This window comes from Moschus berezovskii, chromosome 2 (genome assembly GCF_049115385.1).
Source record: "Moschus berezovskii isolate FMDL1 chromosome 2, NW_MosBer_1.0, whole genome shotgun sequence".
NCBI classification, from domain to species: Eukaryota; Metazoa; Chordata; class Mammalia; order Artiodactyla; family Moschidae; genus Moschus; species Moschus berezovskii.
The window spans coordinates 120,144,697-120,160,609 of record NC_142461.1 but is presented as its reverse complement, the minus strand read 5'-3'; the positions used below and the strand labels follow the sequence as shown (position 1 = coordinate 120,160,609).

At 39.8% G+C, this 15,913-nt stretch overlaps 1 protein-coding gene across 1 annotated transcript in view; it reads left to right on the top strand.

Annotated features, from left to right (window-relative positions):
- PDE11A (phosphodiesterase 11A) overlaps positions 1 to 15,913 on the top strand; it is a 425,341-nt gene that overhangs the window by 221,793 nt on the left and 187,635 nt on the right. Inside the window, exons 7-9 of the mRNA XM_055398553.2 lie at positions 1,201 to 1,276; positions 3,755 to 3,822; positions 6,001 to 6,093. Of these exons, the coding sequence (XP_055254528.1) occupies positions 1,201 to 1,276; positions 3,755 to 3,822; positions 6,001 to 6,093 (237 nt within the window). The remainder of the gene's footprint in view (positions 1 to 1,200; positions 1,277 to 3,754; positions 3,823 to 6,000; positions 6,094 to 15,913) is intronic.

The window sequence follows — 15,913 nt, the reverse complement described above, 5'->3', positions numbered from 1 at the left end:
CCTCCAGAACTAACCACTTAACTTCTGTTCCTGATCCCATTCCTTCTTCCCTTGACTGTCTTTGCCTTCAGCCATCCTTTTGTGTCACTAAAGCCAGTAGCCCATTTTCAGCACTTTTCCTATTTGACTGTTCTGCACCATTGGACACCATTGTTCCCCTTTAGCTCTATTTAGAAAATAACCTTTTCTCTTGTATACAGGTAATTCATTATCTAAAATTTAGAATATAGAAACAGTAGTTAATAAAACTCCCATAGGCAGAGTTCTTTCACGGCATATACATCTATCAAATCATCATGTTGCACACTTTAAATAAGTTACAGTTTTGTAAATTATACCTCAATAGAGCTGGAAGAAAAAAGGATCAGTGATTGCCAGAGGGATGGGTAGGTGAGTAGGTGGCAGACAGAGGACTTTTAGGGCAGTGAAGCTACACTGTATGATACTATAATGGTAGATATGTGGCATTATAAAGTTGTTAAAAGCCATAGAATGTACAGTACCAATCATGAACTCTAATGTAAACTATGGAATTTGAGTAATAATGATGAATCAGTGTGGGTTCATCAGTTGCAACAAATGTACCACTCTGGTGAGGGATATTGATAGTGAGGGGTGTATGTATGGGAGTGGAAGGTATGTGGGAACTCTGTATTTGATCTCACTAGTTATGAACCTATATATTTATTTTAAATAAAGTCTATTTTAAAAGCAAAGAAACAAGCACTTCCATGGACAAACAATTCAAGGGCAACTATTATGCTTATAATTTTTCCAGGATTTTCCAGTGTGCATAATATGTATTTGTACACCCACAGGCATTAAGACTAGTAGCACTTAATATATTAAACATTTCCCTGTTTATAAATATTCTTCTACAGCATGATCTTAATTAGATGGATAATATTCTACTGTGCTGTGATTTACTTAACCAACTTCCTCCAGTGTAATGTTCAGGTTATTTCTAGTATATCATTAGTATAAATAATGCTATGGCTTGATTTCTTTGGGATGTACATTGTGATATTTTAACTGAAAAGACACAGGCAAGGATATGCATTAAAATTATGTCTTTTTAAAAGTTACTTTTCAACACCTGTTATGAAGAGTGGTAAGCCATGTCAGAAATGGGTAGATAATATTTAATTTAATTTTTAAATTTTTTTTAAATATTTAATTAATTACTTTCTTATGTCCTAGGCTGACCAGATATCTGGTTTTCACATAAGATCGGTTCTCTGTGTACCTATTTGGAATAGCAACCACCAAATAATTGGTAAGGCATTACCTAAATTATAAAACTTCTTTTATTAAAACAAAAATGCAATTTAAAGTATATCTATCTGTTTTTCAAAGGTACCCTTTTTCATGTCCAGGACTCATCAACTTATGTTTCATACTTTTGTGTAATCTCACAAGTGAAGATTCCTGATGAATCAACATTAAGCAGGACAATGCACAAATATTTATTCCTTTAAATAAGAACCAATCATTTTGAAGTTGGTGGGAATTTCAGAAAGCAGCTAACTGAACTCTTTTATCTTACTCTGTGGAAATTGAGGCCCAAAGAGAGAGAAAAGATTTGAATAAGCTCATAAGTGCCTTATTAGCAGGGTCCCAAATAAAACTCAGGCTTCTTAATCCTAGTGCATCTGTATGTTTACATCTATGCTTTCACACATGGGATAAATGCAAAGGCATAGACTGGAATGTGTCTTTCTGCCGCGATGGTTCCACAGGTTACACTTTCCCCTGAATGCGGAAACTGTGGGTCACAACAGTTTCCAATTTTTCTCTCCCTCCCTGCTCCTTTTCTTTCCCTCAAAAATTCATTCTGGAAAATCTCAAACCTAAAGTTAAGCAAGAAGGGGTCATTAGTTAAAGTCAAGAAGGGGGGAGACAGTAATTGTTTAAGCATAATGAAAATGCGTCTTTCTTCTAATAGACATAAAGTAACTAATACATTTGGGAACTAATATAAATTTGTCTCTTCCCTTCACCCTAAGGCTGCTTCTTAAACTCTAAGATATTGGACTTACCAAAGGATTTAGTTTTCTATAAATATTAACGCTTGAATTCTAAGAGAATTTTTTCATCAGTTTTCTTAATTTGCAGAAAATATTAGTATTTTTGAACATAAAGAATATTCTAAGATTTGAGAATTTGAATCTCTAGTACAAAGCATTAAATTACATCATGTGTCAAGTTTTAAATATATTTAAGGTTTGCTTGTTTGTTTTGGCTGTACTGTAGCATGCTGGATCTTAGTTCCCATATGAGGGAACCCCTTCCCTCTGCAGTGGAAGAATGGAATCCTAACCACTGGACCACCTTGGGAAGTCCCCAAATATATTTAAGTTTAATGAGAAAAGAAAGTCCACGAGAAACAGTCTGCATTATCTGTAGATGTCCAATGGCAATCTCACAAACAGTCTTACATTTCATTCCTAAGTGTAAACATCTGTTTTCTTTCACAACAAAGACTGTAGTTTGCCTGTTACACATTAAAAGGTTTGTATTTTATTATATATGTCTTCTACCATATGATGACACAGCTCCCTGATGGGAAGTGAGGTGTTTTTTAAAAATAAAAGCATTTAGTTATATATGTATATATATATGTGTGTATATATACATATACTAAATAGGGACACAAGGGAATGTTTTCAAGATTATTGATTTTTTTCTAGTTAAACTTGTGTGCTTTGATAGTGCCATGATTCTGGGTCATGCCTGAAACATCTAGTATAATGCTGGACGTGAACTTTGGAAAGAAGACCCACATAAGTTAAATTCCATAAAACTAGTTTAGCCCCATTGGTAGCAGGCAACAAAACTAGCCTTCCTTTGAAGGTTAACTGTATCATAATTCTTAACATTTCTTGAATGTTCTCTCCATGTGGAGCAATATGCTTTACAAACATTATTCAAATGTTATCTTGTTGAATCTTTATAACCCACTAAGATAGTTAACATTTTAATCCTCATTTTACCAATGAAGAAATTCAGTGTTAAGTTAGGTAATGTGCTAACACAGTAACACTACTAACAATGGAGTTGAAGTTCAAACCAAGGCTGTTTAACTCCAGAGCCTATGCTCTTAATCACTGTGCCATGCTGCTTCATTCAAGCACTATGCTTCAGAGAACTGAAAACATTTTAATTATATACTTTTTAAACTTGTATATTTATATAATTAGCTTCCCAGGAGGTACAGTGGTAAAGAATCTTCCTGCCAGTGCAGGAGGTTCAAGAGATGTAGGTTTGATCCCTGGGTCAGGAAGCTCCCCTGGAGAAGGAAATGGCAACTCACTCAAGTATTCTTGCCTGGAAAATTCCACAGACAAAGGCGTCTGGCAGGCTACAGTCCATGGGGTCACAAAAGTTGGACACAACTGAGCACACACACACATATATGTGTGTATATATATATGTATGTGACTTGTGTATATATGTGTACACCATGATTTATCAATTATTGTACACAGTCATCTTGAAAACCATTTTTTGGGAATCTGGTTAATACCTGGTAGAACTCCAGGCTTCACTGAGTCCTGGTCTGGATATCAGAACTGGAAAATGGACTGCATCCCTGTACACCTCACATCTGCTCTCACACAGGCAGCAGGTGTTAGAGCAACCTGGGATTAAGCTGAGTGTCTGCACTTAAAGGAGGCTAGAGTCATCTTACTGTACTGTAGGAAAATGATGTCCAGTGTCAAAAATGACCACATCTCCCAACCTCTTCTCACAGGAGTGGCTCAAGTGTTAAATAGACTCGATGGGAAACCTTTCGATGATGCCGATCAACGACTTTTCGAGGTAAGAAAATAAATGTCTGAACCAGGGGTTATAGCTGAGTCAGTAGTAGTCTCCTGGTTACAGCTTGGCCACATGAGGAAGGAAAAATAATTATTAATTGACAATTTTTATTCATTATACTTTGACAGCGTGATGAAATTTAAAGGAAGATTTAAAGAATGTATCAGTGTTTAGGTAAGATTTGATTCTCTTTTTCATGAATCAGGTGTTTTTTTTATCCTAATTGATTGGTTTTTTGGGAACTGAATTGCCTTCTTCTTCTCTCTGAAGTGTAAATTGTCTTTTATCTTTTTCTTGTTCGTGTGTGTTCAGCCTTGAGACCTCTAACCAGCTCTGCCTAGTGCACTGCCATCCCCTCTCTTCTGTTTCCAGGCTTCCATTCATTTACTCCTGTCTGCCCTCAGCTGGAGAGGTTAGCCTTGAACAGGCTTCCTGGTAGACTTTGCACCAGTAGCCAACATGAAAACCCCATGATTGTGTGTCCCTAGCTGAGAGTACGTCGGAGCTTCTTTACTAACTGGTTCAAATCACTTGGTTGCTTTACCAAACTTTTTTACCCTAGCTTTTGAAAGAGGCTGCTTTTGGTTAAATGGAATGAAATGACTAAAATCAGTTCACAACCTAAATAAAGTAAAACAACATTTAAATGGACTATATGTTTCTAAATGTATAAAGTTATTTCTTCACAATAACATTAAATTAATAATTTTTCTCTTATGCAGTGTGAGCGATGAAGCTGTTACATGACAATCCAGTTCAGTTCAGTTCAGTCGCTCAGTCATGTCCGACTCTCTGGAACCCCATGATTCACAGCACGCCAGGCCTCCCTGTCCATCACCAACTCCCGGAGTACACTCAAACTCATGTCCACAGAGTCGGTGATGCCATCCAGCCATCTCATTCTCTGTCGTCCCCTTCTCCTCCCACCCTCAATCCCTCCCAGCATCAGAGTCTTTTCCAGTGAGTCAACTCATCGCATGAGGTGGCCAAAGTATTGGAGTTTCAGCCTTAGCATCAGTCCTTCCAATGAACACCCAGGATTGATCTCCTCTAGAATGGACTGGTTGGATCTCCTTGCAGTCCAGTGGACTCTCAAGAGTCTTCTCCAGCACCACAGTTCAAAAGCATCAATTCTTCGGCAATCAGCTTTCTTCACAGTCCAACTCTCACATCCATACATGACCACGGGAAAAACCATAGCCTTGACTAGATGGACCTTGGTTGGCAAAGTAATGTCTCTGCTTTTTAATATACTATCTAGGTTGGTCATAACTTTCCTTCCAAGGAGTAAGCATCTTTTAATTTCATGGCTGCAGTCAGCATCCGCAATGATTTTGGAGCCCAAAAAAATAAAGTCTGACACTATTTCCACTGTTTTCCCATCTATTTCCCATGAAGTGATGGGACCAGATGCCATGATCTTTGTTTTCTGAATGTTGAGCTTCAAGCCAACCTTTTCACTCTCCTCTTTCACTTTCATCAAGAGGCTTTTGAGTTCCTCTTCACTTTCTGCCATAAGGGTGGTGTCACCTGCATTTCTGAGGTTACTGATATTTCTCCCATTAATCTTGATTCCAGTTTGTGCTTCTTCCAGCCCAGCATTCCTCATGATGTACTCTGCATATAAGTTAAATAAGCAAGGTGACAATATACAGCCTTGATGTACTCCTTTTCCTATTTGGAACCAGTCTGTTGTTCCATGTCCAGTTCTAACTGTTGCTTCCTGACCTGCATACAGGTTTCTCAAGAGGCAGGTCAGGTGGTCTGGTATTCCCATCTCTTTCAGGATGTTCCACATTTATTATGATCCACACAGTCAAAGGCTTTGGCATAGTCAATGAAGCAGAAATAGAAGTTTTTCTGGAACTCTCTTGCTTTCTTCATGATCCAGCGGATGTTGGCAATTTGATCTCTGGTTCCTCTGCCTTTTCTAAAACCTGCTTGAACATCTGGGAGTTCACGGTTCACATATTGCTAAAGCCTGGCTTGTAGAATTTTGAGCATGACTTTACATGACAATAGTAATTAAGAATTTTAATGTACATATTTCCCTAAGGCCTACCTCTGTGTACAATAAAATTATATTTTCAGGCCCATTCCTGATGCCTGTCTGCTTTTATATTAGATTATGCCAATGAATTATTGCAATTTTTAATTAATGAACTCTCTCTTTCCTAGGCTTTTGTCATCTTTTGCGGCCTTGGCATCAACAATACAATTATGTATGATCAAGTGAAGAAGTCATGGGCCAAGCAATCTGTGGCTCTTGATGTAAGTGCAATATATTTATGTCAGAACTTATGCTAAAAACTCTAATCTTTGAGGGGAAAAAGTTCTTCTTATGGAGTTTAGCTTTTCAATTTTTTGGGGGGCATAAAATACAATTTCATTTAACAAATTGAATTTGCCGTGCCTGCTAACCCCGTCTGGTGTTGCCTCTGATCAGAGAGGAGGAGGCAGCCTTGGGGGTCCTTGTGGTGGTGGTGGGAAGGAAATGAGGAACACGTTGAGGGAGAGGTATCACCACCTGGCCCAGGGGACCCCTAGGGGACCCCTCCCCCAATAACAGAAGCTCAGGGCAGGTTAGTATTTTATTAGATAAAAACAGAAAGGAGGGTGCCTACCCACCCCTTCCTCTGGCTCAGGAGAGGAACTCCCTCCTCCCCAAGAAAGGGCAGGGAGTCTATTATACTGAGATAATGGGAGAGGTTAGGGCAGAATGTTCCAAGCCTCCTCCTCCTAAGTCTTATTATCAATTTTTAATTATTTATTTATGAGGTCAAATTTTAGTGTCATAGATTTGAATCTGATGAAACTACAGACCCTCTCTAGAAAAATACACATGTGCACATAGTTTTACATATAATTTCAGGGAAAATCACAGATCCCTTGCAACCCAGCCATATATGTTGTATAATGCATGAGTGCTCAGTTGTGTCTGACTCTTAGCGTCCCCATAGACTGTAACTCACCAGGCTCCTCTGTCCATGGAATATTCCAGGTAAGAATACTGGAGTTCAATGCCATTTCCTACTTTTTACCTGTTCTTTACCATTGTACCACCTGTGTACGATTATTATAAATACAGATTTAAAATTTTAGGTTTATTAAAAGGGACGATCCAAAATTAATTTGTCAGGATTTAAAATATATTATGGATGTATTTTTGGGGGGTGTTAGTTCTAAAAGGTCTTGTAGATCTTCATAGAACGTTCAACTTCGGCTTCTTCAGTGTTACTGGTTGGGGCATAGGCTTGCATTACAGTAATATTGAATGGTTTGCCTTGGAAACAAACAGAAATCATTCTGTCATTTATAAGATTGCATCCAAGTACTGCATTTCAGACTCTTTTGTTGACCATGATGGCTACTCCATTTCTTCTAAGGGATTCCTGCCCACAGTAGTGGATATAATGGTCATCCGAGTTAAATGCACCCATTCCAGTCCATTTTAGTTCACTGATTCCTAGAATGTCGATGTTCACTCTTGCCATCTCCTGTTTGACCACTTCCAATTTGCCTTGATTCATGGACCTAACATTCCAGGTTCCTATGCAATATTGCTCTTTAAAGCATCAGACCTTGCTTCTATCACCAGTCACATCCACAACTGGGTATTGTTTTTGCTTTGGCTCCATCCCTTCATTCTTTCTGGAGTTATTTCTCCACTTGGAAGGAAAGTTATGACCAGCCTAGATAGCATATTAAAAAGCAGAGACATTACTTTGCCAACCAAGGTCCGTCTAGTCAAGGCTATGGTTTCTCCCGTGGTCATGTATGGATGTGAGAGTTGGACTGTGAAGAAAGCTGATCGCCGAAGAATTGATGCTTTTGAACTGTGGTGCTGGAGAAGACTCTTGAGAGTCCCTTGGACTTCAAGGAGGTCCAACCAGTCCATTCTAAAGGAGATCAATCCTGGGTGTTCATTAGAAGGACTGATGCTAAGGCTGAAACTCCAATACTTTGGCCACCTCATGTGACGAGTTGACTCACTGGAAAAGAGTCTGATGCTGGGAGGGATTGGGGGTGGGAGGAGACGGGGACGACAGGGAATGAGATGGCTGGATGGCATCACCGACTCAATGGACATGAGTTTGAGTGAACTCCGGGAGTTGGTGATGGCCAGGGAGGCCTGGCGTGCTGTGATTCATGGGGTTGCAAAGAGTCGGAATGACTGAGCGACTGAACTGAACTGGACTGAACTGATGGATGTATTTTGAATATGTATAGATAATCTGGAAATTCACAACTTTTATTACTGTAAGAAAAAAACTCCACTGTGATAATATGTGATGCAGCTGCAGGAAGCTGACCTTGTCACATGCAAGCCCCCCACCCTTCCCCGCCACAGACAAGAGCATCCCACTGAGAACTTGGCCCTGTTTCCCAGGCCTGTACTCCATCTCCCCTCAGACCCACTAAGTTCTAAAAGTATAGCTCTAGTCTCCCCTGAATCCCAGCTTGTTTAGACCCAATACCTGTTTTTTCCAACTTCTATTCTCTATAGCTGTTAGCAAAGATTCTACTTATATCTATGAGATAAGTTTGGCTTCCCTGGTGGCTCCTATAGTAAAGAATATGCTCGCAATGTAGGAGACCCAGATTCGATATCTAGGTTGGGCAGATCCCCTGGAGAAGGAAATGGCAACCCACTCCAAAATTCTTTCCTGGAGAATTCCATGGACAGAGGAGACTGGTGGGCTACAGTCCTGGGGTGGCAAGAGTCAGACATGACTGAGCGACTAACCCACATGAAATAAGTAGAGCAGATAAAATGTCAATGTCTAAATAACATTATACTGTACAGTATAAGACATGTACAATCTTCAAAATATTCTGTGTATCAAGTGAGACATTGTTAAGAAGAGAAAACCAAGGAAGAGGATAAATAGGGGTCAGTGATACCTGCAGAATTCTGGTTTAAGGTTTAGAAGACTGAAAAATAACAGCCAACCATCTATGTGGGGCTTCCCTAGTATCTCAGCTGGTAAAGCAGGAGACCCCCAGGTCAATACCTGGGTCGGGAAAATCCTCTGCAGAAGCGATAGGCTACCCACTCCAGTATTCTTGCCTAGAGAATCCCCATGGACAGAGGAGCCTGGCAGGCTACAGTCCATGGGGTCGCAGAGTTGAACACTAAGCTCAGCATAACCATCTATATACTTTCCCCTTCCTAACCAGACCATGATGTCTGGAAGCAACAAAGATCTGTGTCTTTTTTATTTTTTGCAACCATATTTCCAGAGTTTTTCACTTTCACACATTGGAGAAGGAAATGGCAACCCACTCCAGTGTTCTTGCCTGGAGAATCCCAGGGACAGGGGATCCTAGTGGGCTTCCGTTTATGGGGTCACACAGAGTCGGACACAACTGAAGTGACTTAGCAGCAGCAGCAGCAGCAGGGTACTTTGGTATTTATTGAATGGTTTTGGATGAATAGATGAAGGGGAAAAAGAAGGAGGAAGGAAAGAATGGAAGGAAGGGATTTTTTGCTCTCCCTCTGAGATAGTCCTGCTTTGTTTATATGTAACATCTCTCCAGTAAGAAATAAACACAATATCTACAGGTTGAGTTTATATACAGGTGAACTTTAAACATGCAGCCAGCGAATAAGAATCACCGCTGCTGCTGCTAAGTCACTTAAGTCGTGTCCGACTCTGTGCGACCCCATAGATGGCAGCCCACCAGACTCCGCTGTCCCTGGGATTTTCCAGGCAAGAACACTGGAGTGGGTTGTCATTTCCTTCTCCAATGCATGAAAGTGAAAAGTGAAAGTGAAGTCGCTCAGTCGTGTCCGACTCTTCGCGACCCCGTGGACTGCAGCCTACCAGGCTCCTCTGTCCGTGGGATTTTCCAGGCAAGAGTACTGGAGTGGGGTGCCATTGCCTTCTGTGACAAGAATCACTAGTAGAACATTAAGGTCTGTGTGCAGAACTGTTTTTAAATGCTGGCTGTCACCTGCCTCAATGGTGAGAATTAAATGAGATGATACATGTGAAGATTTTAGGATGTGGTCAATAAATTATGGCAATAACAACAGTCACTTTATTACTTATAATTGTATTTTTATCACTGAGAAATGATCATGAATTGGAAGGAAGAGCAAAAGACAGGAATTTGGAACAGCAAATGTTGAGTCATGCCTCCTTCACTCTCATTGAATTCGGATCTCTAGAGAGTTACTTCATCCATTGTTTCAGAATTTCTGAAACTGTATAAAGGAGAACACACTGTAAACTAGCCCCACTTAAACCCTACTTCATATTGCCATGATGGAATTCTCTCTCTCTCTCTTACACACACACACACACAACATCTCATGTAGACTCATTTTCTCACTCCTTGCCTACCTCCTAGCGGCTACTGAAGAGAGCTAAGATAACTGGGTTGAAGCATGAATGGCCATTTACCAGTGAAAGTCAGCATTCTCACTGGTTCCACTGCTTTTTAAAAATTGAAATGTAGTCGATTTATAATGTTGTGTTCGTTTCTGGTATACAGCAAAATGATTCAGTTACTTAGATAATCTTTTTCAGATTCGTTTCCATTATAGGTTATCGTGAATTATTGAATATAGTTTCTTGTGCCATACAGTAGGGCCTTGTTCTTTATCTATTTTATATATATAGTAGTGTGTCTCTATTCCTCCCCCACCCTTTCCCCTTTGGTAATCCTAAATTTGTTTTCTATATCTGTGAGTCTGTTTCTATTTTGTAAATAAGTTCATTTGTATCATTTTTTTTCCACATAAAAGTGATATAATATTGTTAGAATAGGCAAATAGCTAGATATGAGCAGAGAAAGAGGTGCACGGGCCAAATGCCATAAACCATACATCTTGTGAACAATGGAAATCTGTGGGCAGACAAAGAACAGGAACATCCAGACTGACAGGAAACCACACATTCTGGGGTGACAAAGGTCCTGGAGGAAAAAGATCTATCTGACTTGCTTTGTTTTCACTGGTACCACTTCTTAATTATCTACCTACCTGACCTAGGGAACCCCACGATTCCCATTACCTGGAAAGTGCTAATATCGTAGTCTCCTTACCCAGTAATTGAGCATTTGAGTCCATAGTCAGCACCCTCTTGTTTGTGTGACTCAGATACCTCTTGTCCTTAGACACAAAAATCACTCCTGACACTCCCAAATGTTCAGCCCAACTACGAGCCTTGTCACATTCTCACCTTTTAGAGGCTGATTTGTTTGTGTGGACTTGTATGTTCCTTGTGCTTTATTTGTGCCGATGTCAAAAGTAGCATTCCCGGTCAGGATTCTGGTGTTGCCATCTTGGTTTTGTCCCTTTACCTCCACTCAACCCCTACCAGTCACTAAACTCTGTAATAGTCAACAGGTCTCCACCGCCCTCCCTAGCCCAGGAATCCATATGCAAGAATATCTGGAAGGATTTCTTATCTCAGAACTTTATGAAGACAGCATGATACTTTGAGAGCAACTAAACGCGAACTGTGGAATGAGATCTATATATGCTATAATATACATTAGCTTCTGAATGGATCTGTAATTTAAATATTAGACATGAATATGAATAGTGTAATATTTGCATAAATATTTAGTAGAATGATGTATCTATGTCTGTGTACTTACATCAGTGTTGTTCAGTGAGGGCTGTAAGGTACTTTGCAGGAAAACTTAGCAAGCCTTTTTAAGGGTAAAATAGCAACAGCAACAATAATATCAGTAACAGGGAAGAGGAAAGGGGGAGAGGGAAAACAGGAGAGCAGTGAGAGGCTGCATGAGCCGGGAGCCAGAACCCTCTGCGGGCAGAACAGCAGTGCTCTGCTTGTGTCATCTCCCCCAGGACAGACCTGGGCTCACCCACTCCCCTTATCCCATCGTGGCCAAGCAAAGCTCCCCCACTCGGATCCGGACAGGTTCCTCTCGTGTTGTCTCACATTTGCTTATTCTCTCCAGTGTTTATTCTTGTCCCACGATCTGTGTCTAAGTGTGGCTTTCTCCTTCCCCTAATCTTACTGCCGTGTCTTTTTTTTTTTCAGTCGGTAATGAGAGTGGAAGGAAACAATCTAGGCCCCAGCCCCCCGGGACAGTATCCCCACCCCACCCCGAAACCGTCCCCTCCCTGGAGGGAGGCGCCAGAGCTCCTGGCCTGGAGAGGTCCTGTGAACACACTTCTTCTTGCTGCCCTTAAGGCTGGAGAGAAGGCGCAATGTTTTCTTCTTTCTTTTAAAAAGTCTTTCCCCGGGCACTTTAAATAAAAATACCCTTTCAGTACATCCCCAGGAAGTAAACCTTCTCCAGATAAGTTTTCGGGGAAGGCTAATCCTCACAGGTGCTCCCAGAAATGTTCAGAGCTCACTAGAAGTACACTTTTAAGGCAGGGCCCCCACTCCCATCCATTTTCCCCTGCAGAAGGAGGCTTTGGGCTTTACCCCAGTGAAAGGCAGTGCAGGGAGAAGATTTCAAGCCTTGTCTTTAGCATTAGTCTGGTTAGTCTGGTTAGGATTGAATCTTGGTTTAGTAGCTGTTGATCTTGGACAAGCTACTTACCCTCTCAGTATTAGTCTCTTTCGTTTGTTAAATGGATATGCTAAGAAAGTTGCTTTGACAGTTAAACAGTTAAATCGAGTAGGACAAAAGCTGGAGAAAATAAGCAAATGTGAGACAACACCAGAAGAACGGTCTGATTTGAGTGGGGAAGCTTTGCTTGGCCACATAGATAAGGGGAGTGGGTTGGCCCAGGTCCTAGGGGAGATGGTACAAGGATAGCACTGCATTGGTTCCAGGCCCCTGGCTTGCACGCCCTCACACTTCCTCAGTTAAATAATGCAGGGACAGTGTTCAGAGAGAACCTTTAGTTAGTTAGCTAGTCTGTTACCCAGAGCACTCACTGGCCCTAGTCAGCGCTGAGTTCTGAATCTGCTCAGTCCAAGATTTGCTGTAAAACTGCTGACTGAGGGGCTGGGCAAGAGCTGTAATTTTTTGCCTCTTTTATTACAAAGATCATTTCCAGCTTGAAGTGTGAGCCGAAAACAGGTCACTCATTTCCTGATTCCTTCACAGAATTCCCCGTGTCAAAAACAGCATGTAAGTCATCAAAAGTTGCACATGTCCAAGGGCAAAGCCTCTCCCTAAAGACTTGCCATGCTGACAGTTTCAGCTCATTTTAGCTTACTTCACAAATGGTGAAAAATAGAACTATAAACATACAAAATATTTTCTACTCTTCTGGCCTTTAAAAATGAAGTGACTAACGCAGTATCTGGATTTTGCTTAACAGGTGAATTATAAACTTTGTTTATAAACTTTATAAACAGGTAAATTATAAATTAATTACTTTTCTGATTGCTTTTCTTAATTGTTCATAATTTCGTTACACAGCTCTATTGTTAAATTATTTTCTTCCTAAATATATGAATTTAATACTCTGAGCCTTTTAGAGAACAGAGTTGCTCTTCAAGCTGAATAACAGAACAAAAAGAGGAATTTACTATCATGTTTAATAACTTTACTTCTGTGATCTTGATTTCCATTTTGCATGAGCAGCAGAAATTTCACAAGAAATGTACTGATGTGTGTTTACATTTTCTGACAGTAAGGATCCTATGATAAGAGTGGGAAAACTTTACCTCTAAGTCTGTAGGTAATACAGAGAAAATACAACACAACTGTAGATATAGGATATTACTTTTTCATTTTGAACATCAAGAATTGTCCTTTGGAGTGTCTTTCATAGAGACCGCAAATGAAGAGTTACCTGAGAAATTTTCCAGGAAATATAAATCAGGATATTAGGTACACTTTATACACTGAAAAAGATTCTGATGCTGGGAAGGATTGGGGGCAGGAGGAGAAGGGGACGACTGAGAATGAGATGGCTGGATGGCATCACCGACTCGATGGACATGAGTTTGAGTGAACTCCGGGAGTTGGTGATGGACAGGGAGGCCTGGCGTGCTGTGATTCATGGGGTCGCGGAGAGTCGGTCACGACTGAGCGACTCTACTGAACTGAACTGATGCACATAAGGGCTTCCCTGGTGGCTCAGTGAAAAAGAATCTGCCTGCAATGCAGGAGACCCAGGGTTTGAGCCCTGGGTCGGGAAGATCCCCTGAAAGAGGGCAAGGCAACCCACTCCAGTACTCCTGCCTAGAGAATCCCACAGACAGAGGAGCCGTGGGGCACTGCAGTCCATAGGGTCACACAGAGTCAGACACGACTGCAGAGACTAAGCACCAGCAGCAGCATACACCTTTATGATCAAAAGAGGAAAGGAATGAAGGTCAAACAGGAAGTGTGAAAAGGGCATATGCAATCAGGAGCCAAGCCCCATTGATTCTCCCTCGCCAAAGCCTCTTTCCTCCATTTCCTCCTTTCCAATTGCCGCAGCAGTCTTCCTACTTAAAGGCTTCATTGCCTCCTGACTGAGCAAACGTAATAGCCTTCTATTTGTTCTTCCTCAACCATATTTTATTTTTTTTATTTTTTTTTTTCTTGTTTTAATTTTATTTATTTATTTATTTTTTTGCATTACAATAGTTTAATATGAACAATCAGAACTAATTAACAGTATAACAATATTTTACAACTGAAATAATTAAAATAAACTATAAAATTACTACATAAAACAGGTCTGATCTAGCTTATTTACTTTCTATAATCTCTTCAGTGCTGCAAAACCATTTATTTCTTTTTTTTTTTTCATGTTTTAATAAACACTTCGTCTTTTTGTATTGCTTTTTTTTTTCATCACAATAATAGAAATATAACATCATATATCACTGTAAAACACATTTCCACATAAATGCTGATAAGCACAAAATATTTTTCATCATTTACATTTTAACTGTAATAATATATGGCAGGATTAAAGCTGCATCCATCATGTGTCTAACTCACCTTGCTGTAATGAATTTTTAAATGTAATGGTTTCTGTCGCAAAGTAAAATCGTACATAATGTCTAGTGACACAGTACGCTGGTGGATGGGTGGATTTGGAAAATGGAAATGCAACTTCATTTTTAATTAGATTTATAAACTTCACCACCTCCACCTCCAGCCAGCTTCCCAACCCTCCCTCCCACCACCATTATTTATTTATTTATTTTTTTTTTTTAAATGAGGCTTTTAATTAATGTTTGACAGAGCTGATTCAGGTTGAATAGACTAAATTTCTTTAAACAAACTGACTTATACTCCAGAGTCCTTTAAAAACTTAATAGCATTTATACATTGAAGGTATTTGATTTTCTTGTAACTAGCCCTTCAAATGCAACAAGCATTTGAAGCAACAAGCATTTGACCCAACAAGTAAAACTTTCTACAGTTCATAACTTTTATAAATAAAATAAATTAAATGTACAGTGAATAAGTTCTCTGAAATATTTCAATATTTCTGCAGGTTTAGTAACATCGTAAAATACATTTCAACTAAAATTCACAAATCTAAAAATCTGTTAGGCATTTTTAGGCGTTTTAAGTTGGAAATGAAGACCAATGTTACATCGTAATATGCCAATTACAAATAGTACTTCAAATAGCAAATACTACAGTTTGTCCCAAACTTTAAAAACTATTCATGAACTCAACACTGAACTATTGATGGCTATGAGAATTGTTTCCTAGCCTTTTTGAAAATTTCAACCCATTTACGTTTAAGGTAATTATTGATAAGTACGATCCCGTAGCCATTTTCTTTATTACTTTGGGTTCAAGTTTATACACTCTTTCTGTGTATCCTGTCTAGAGAAGATCCTTTAGTATTTGTTGGAGAGCTGGTTTGGTGATGCTGAATTCCCTCAGCTTTTGCTTGTCTGTAAAGCTTTTGATTTCTCCTTCATATTTGAATGAGATCCTTGCTGGGTATAGTAATCTGGGCTGTAGGGTATTTTCTTTCATCACTTTAAGTATGTCTTGCCACTCCCTTCTGGCCTGAAGAGTTTCTGTTGAAAGATAAGCTGTTATCCTTATGGGAATCCCCTTATGTGTTATTTGCTGCTTTTCCCTTGCTGCTTTTAATATTTGTTCTTTGTGTTTGATCTTTGTTAATTTGATTAATATGTGTCTTGGAGTATTTCGCCTTGGGTTTATCCTGCTGGGGACTCTCTGG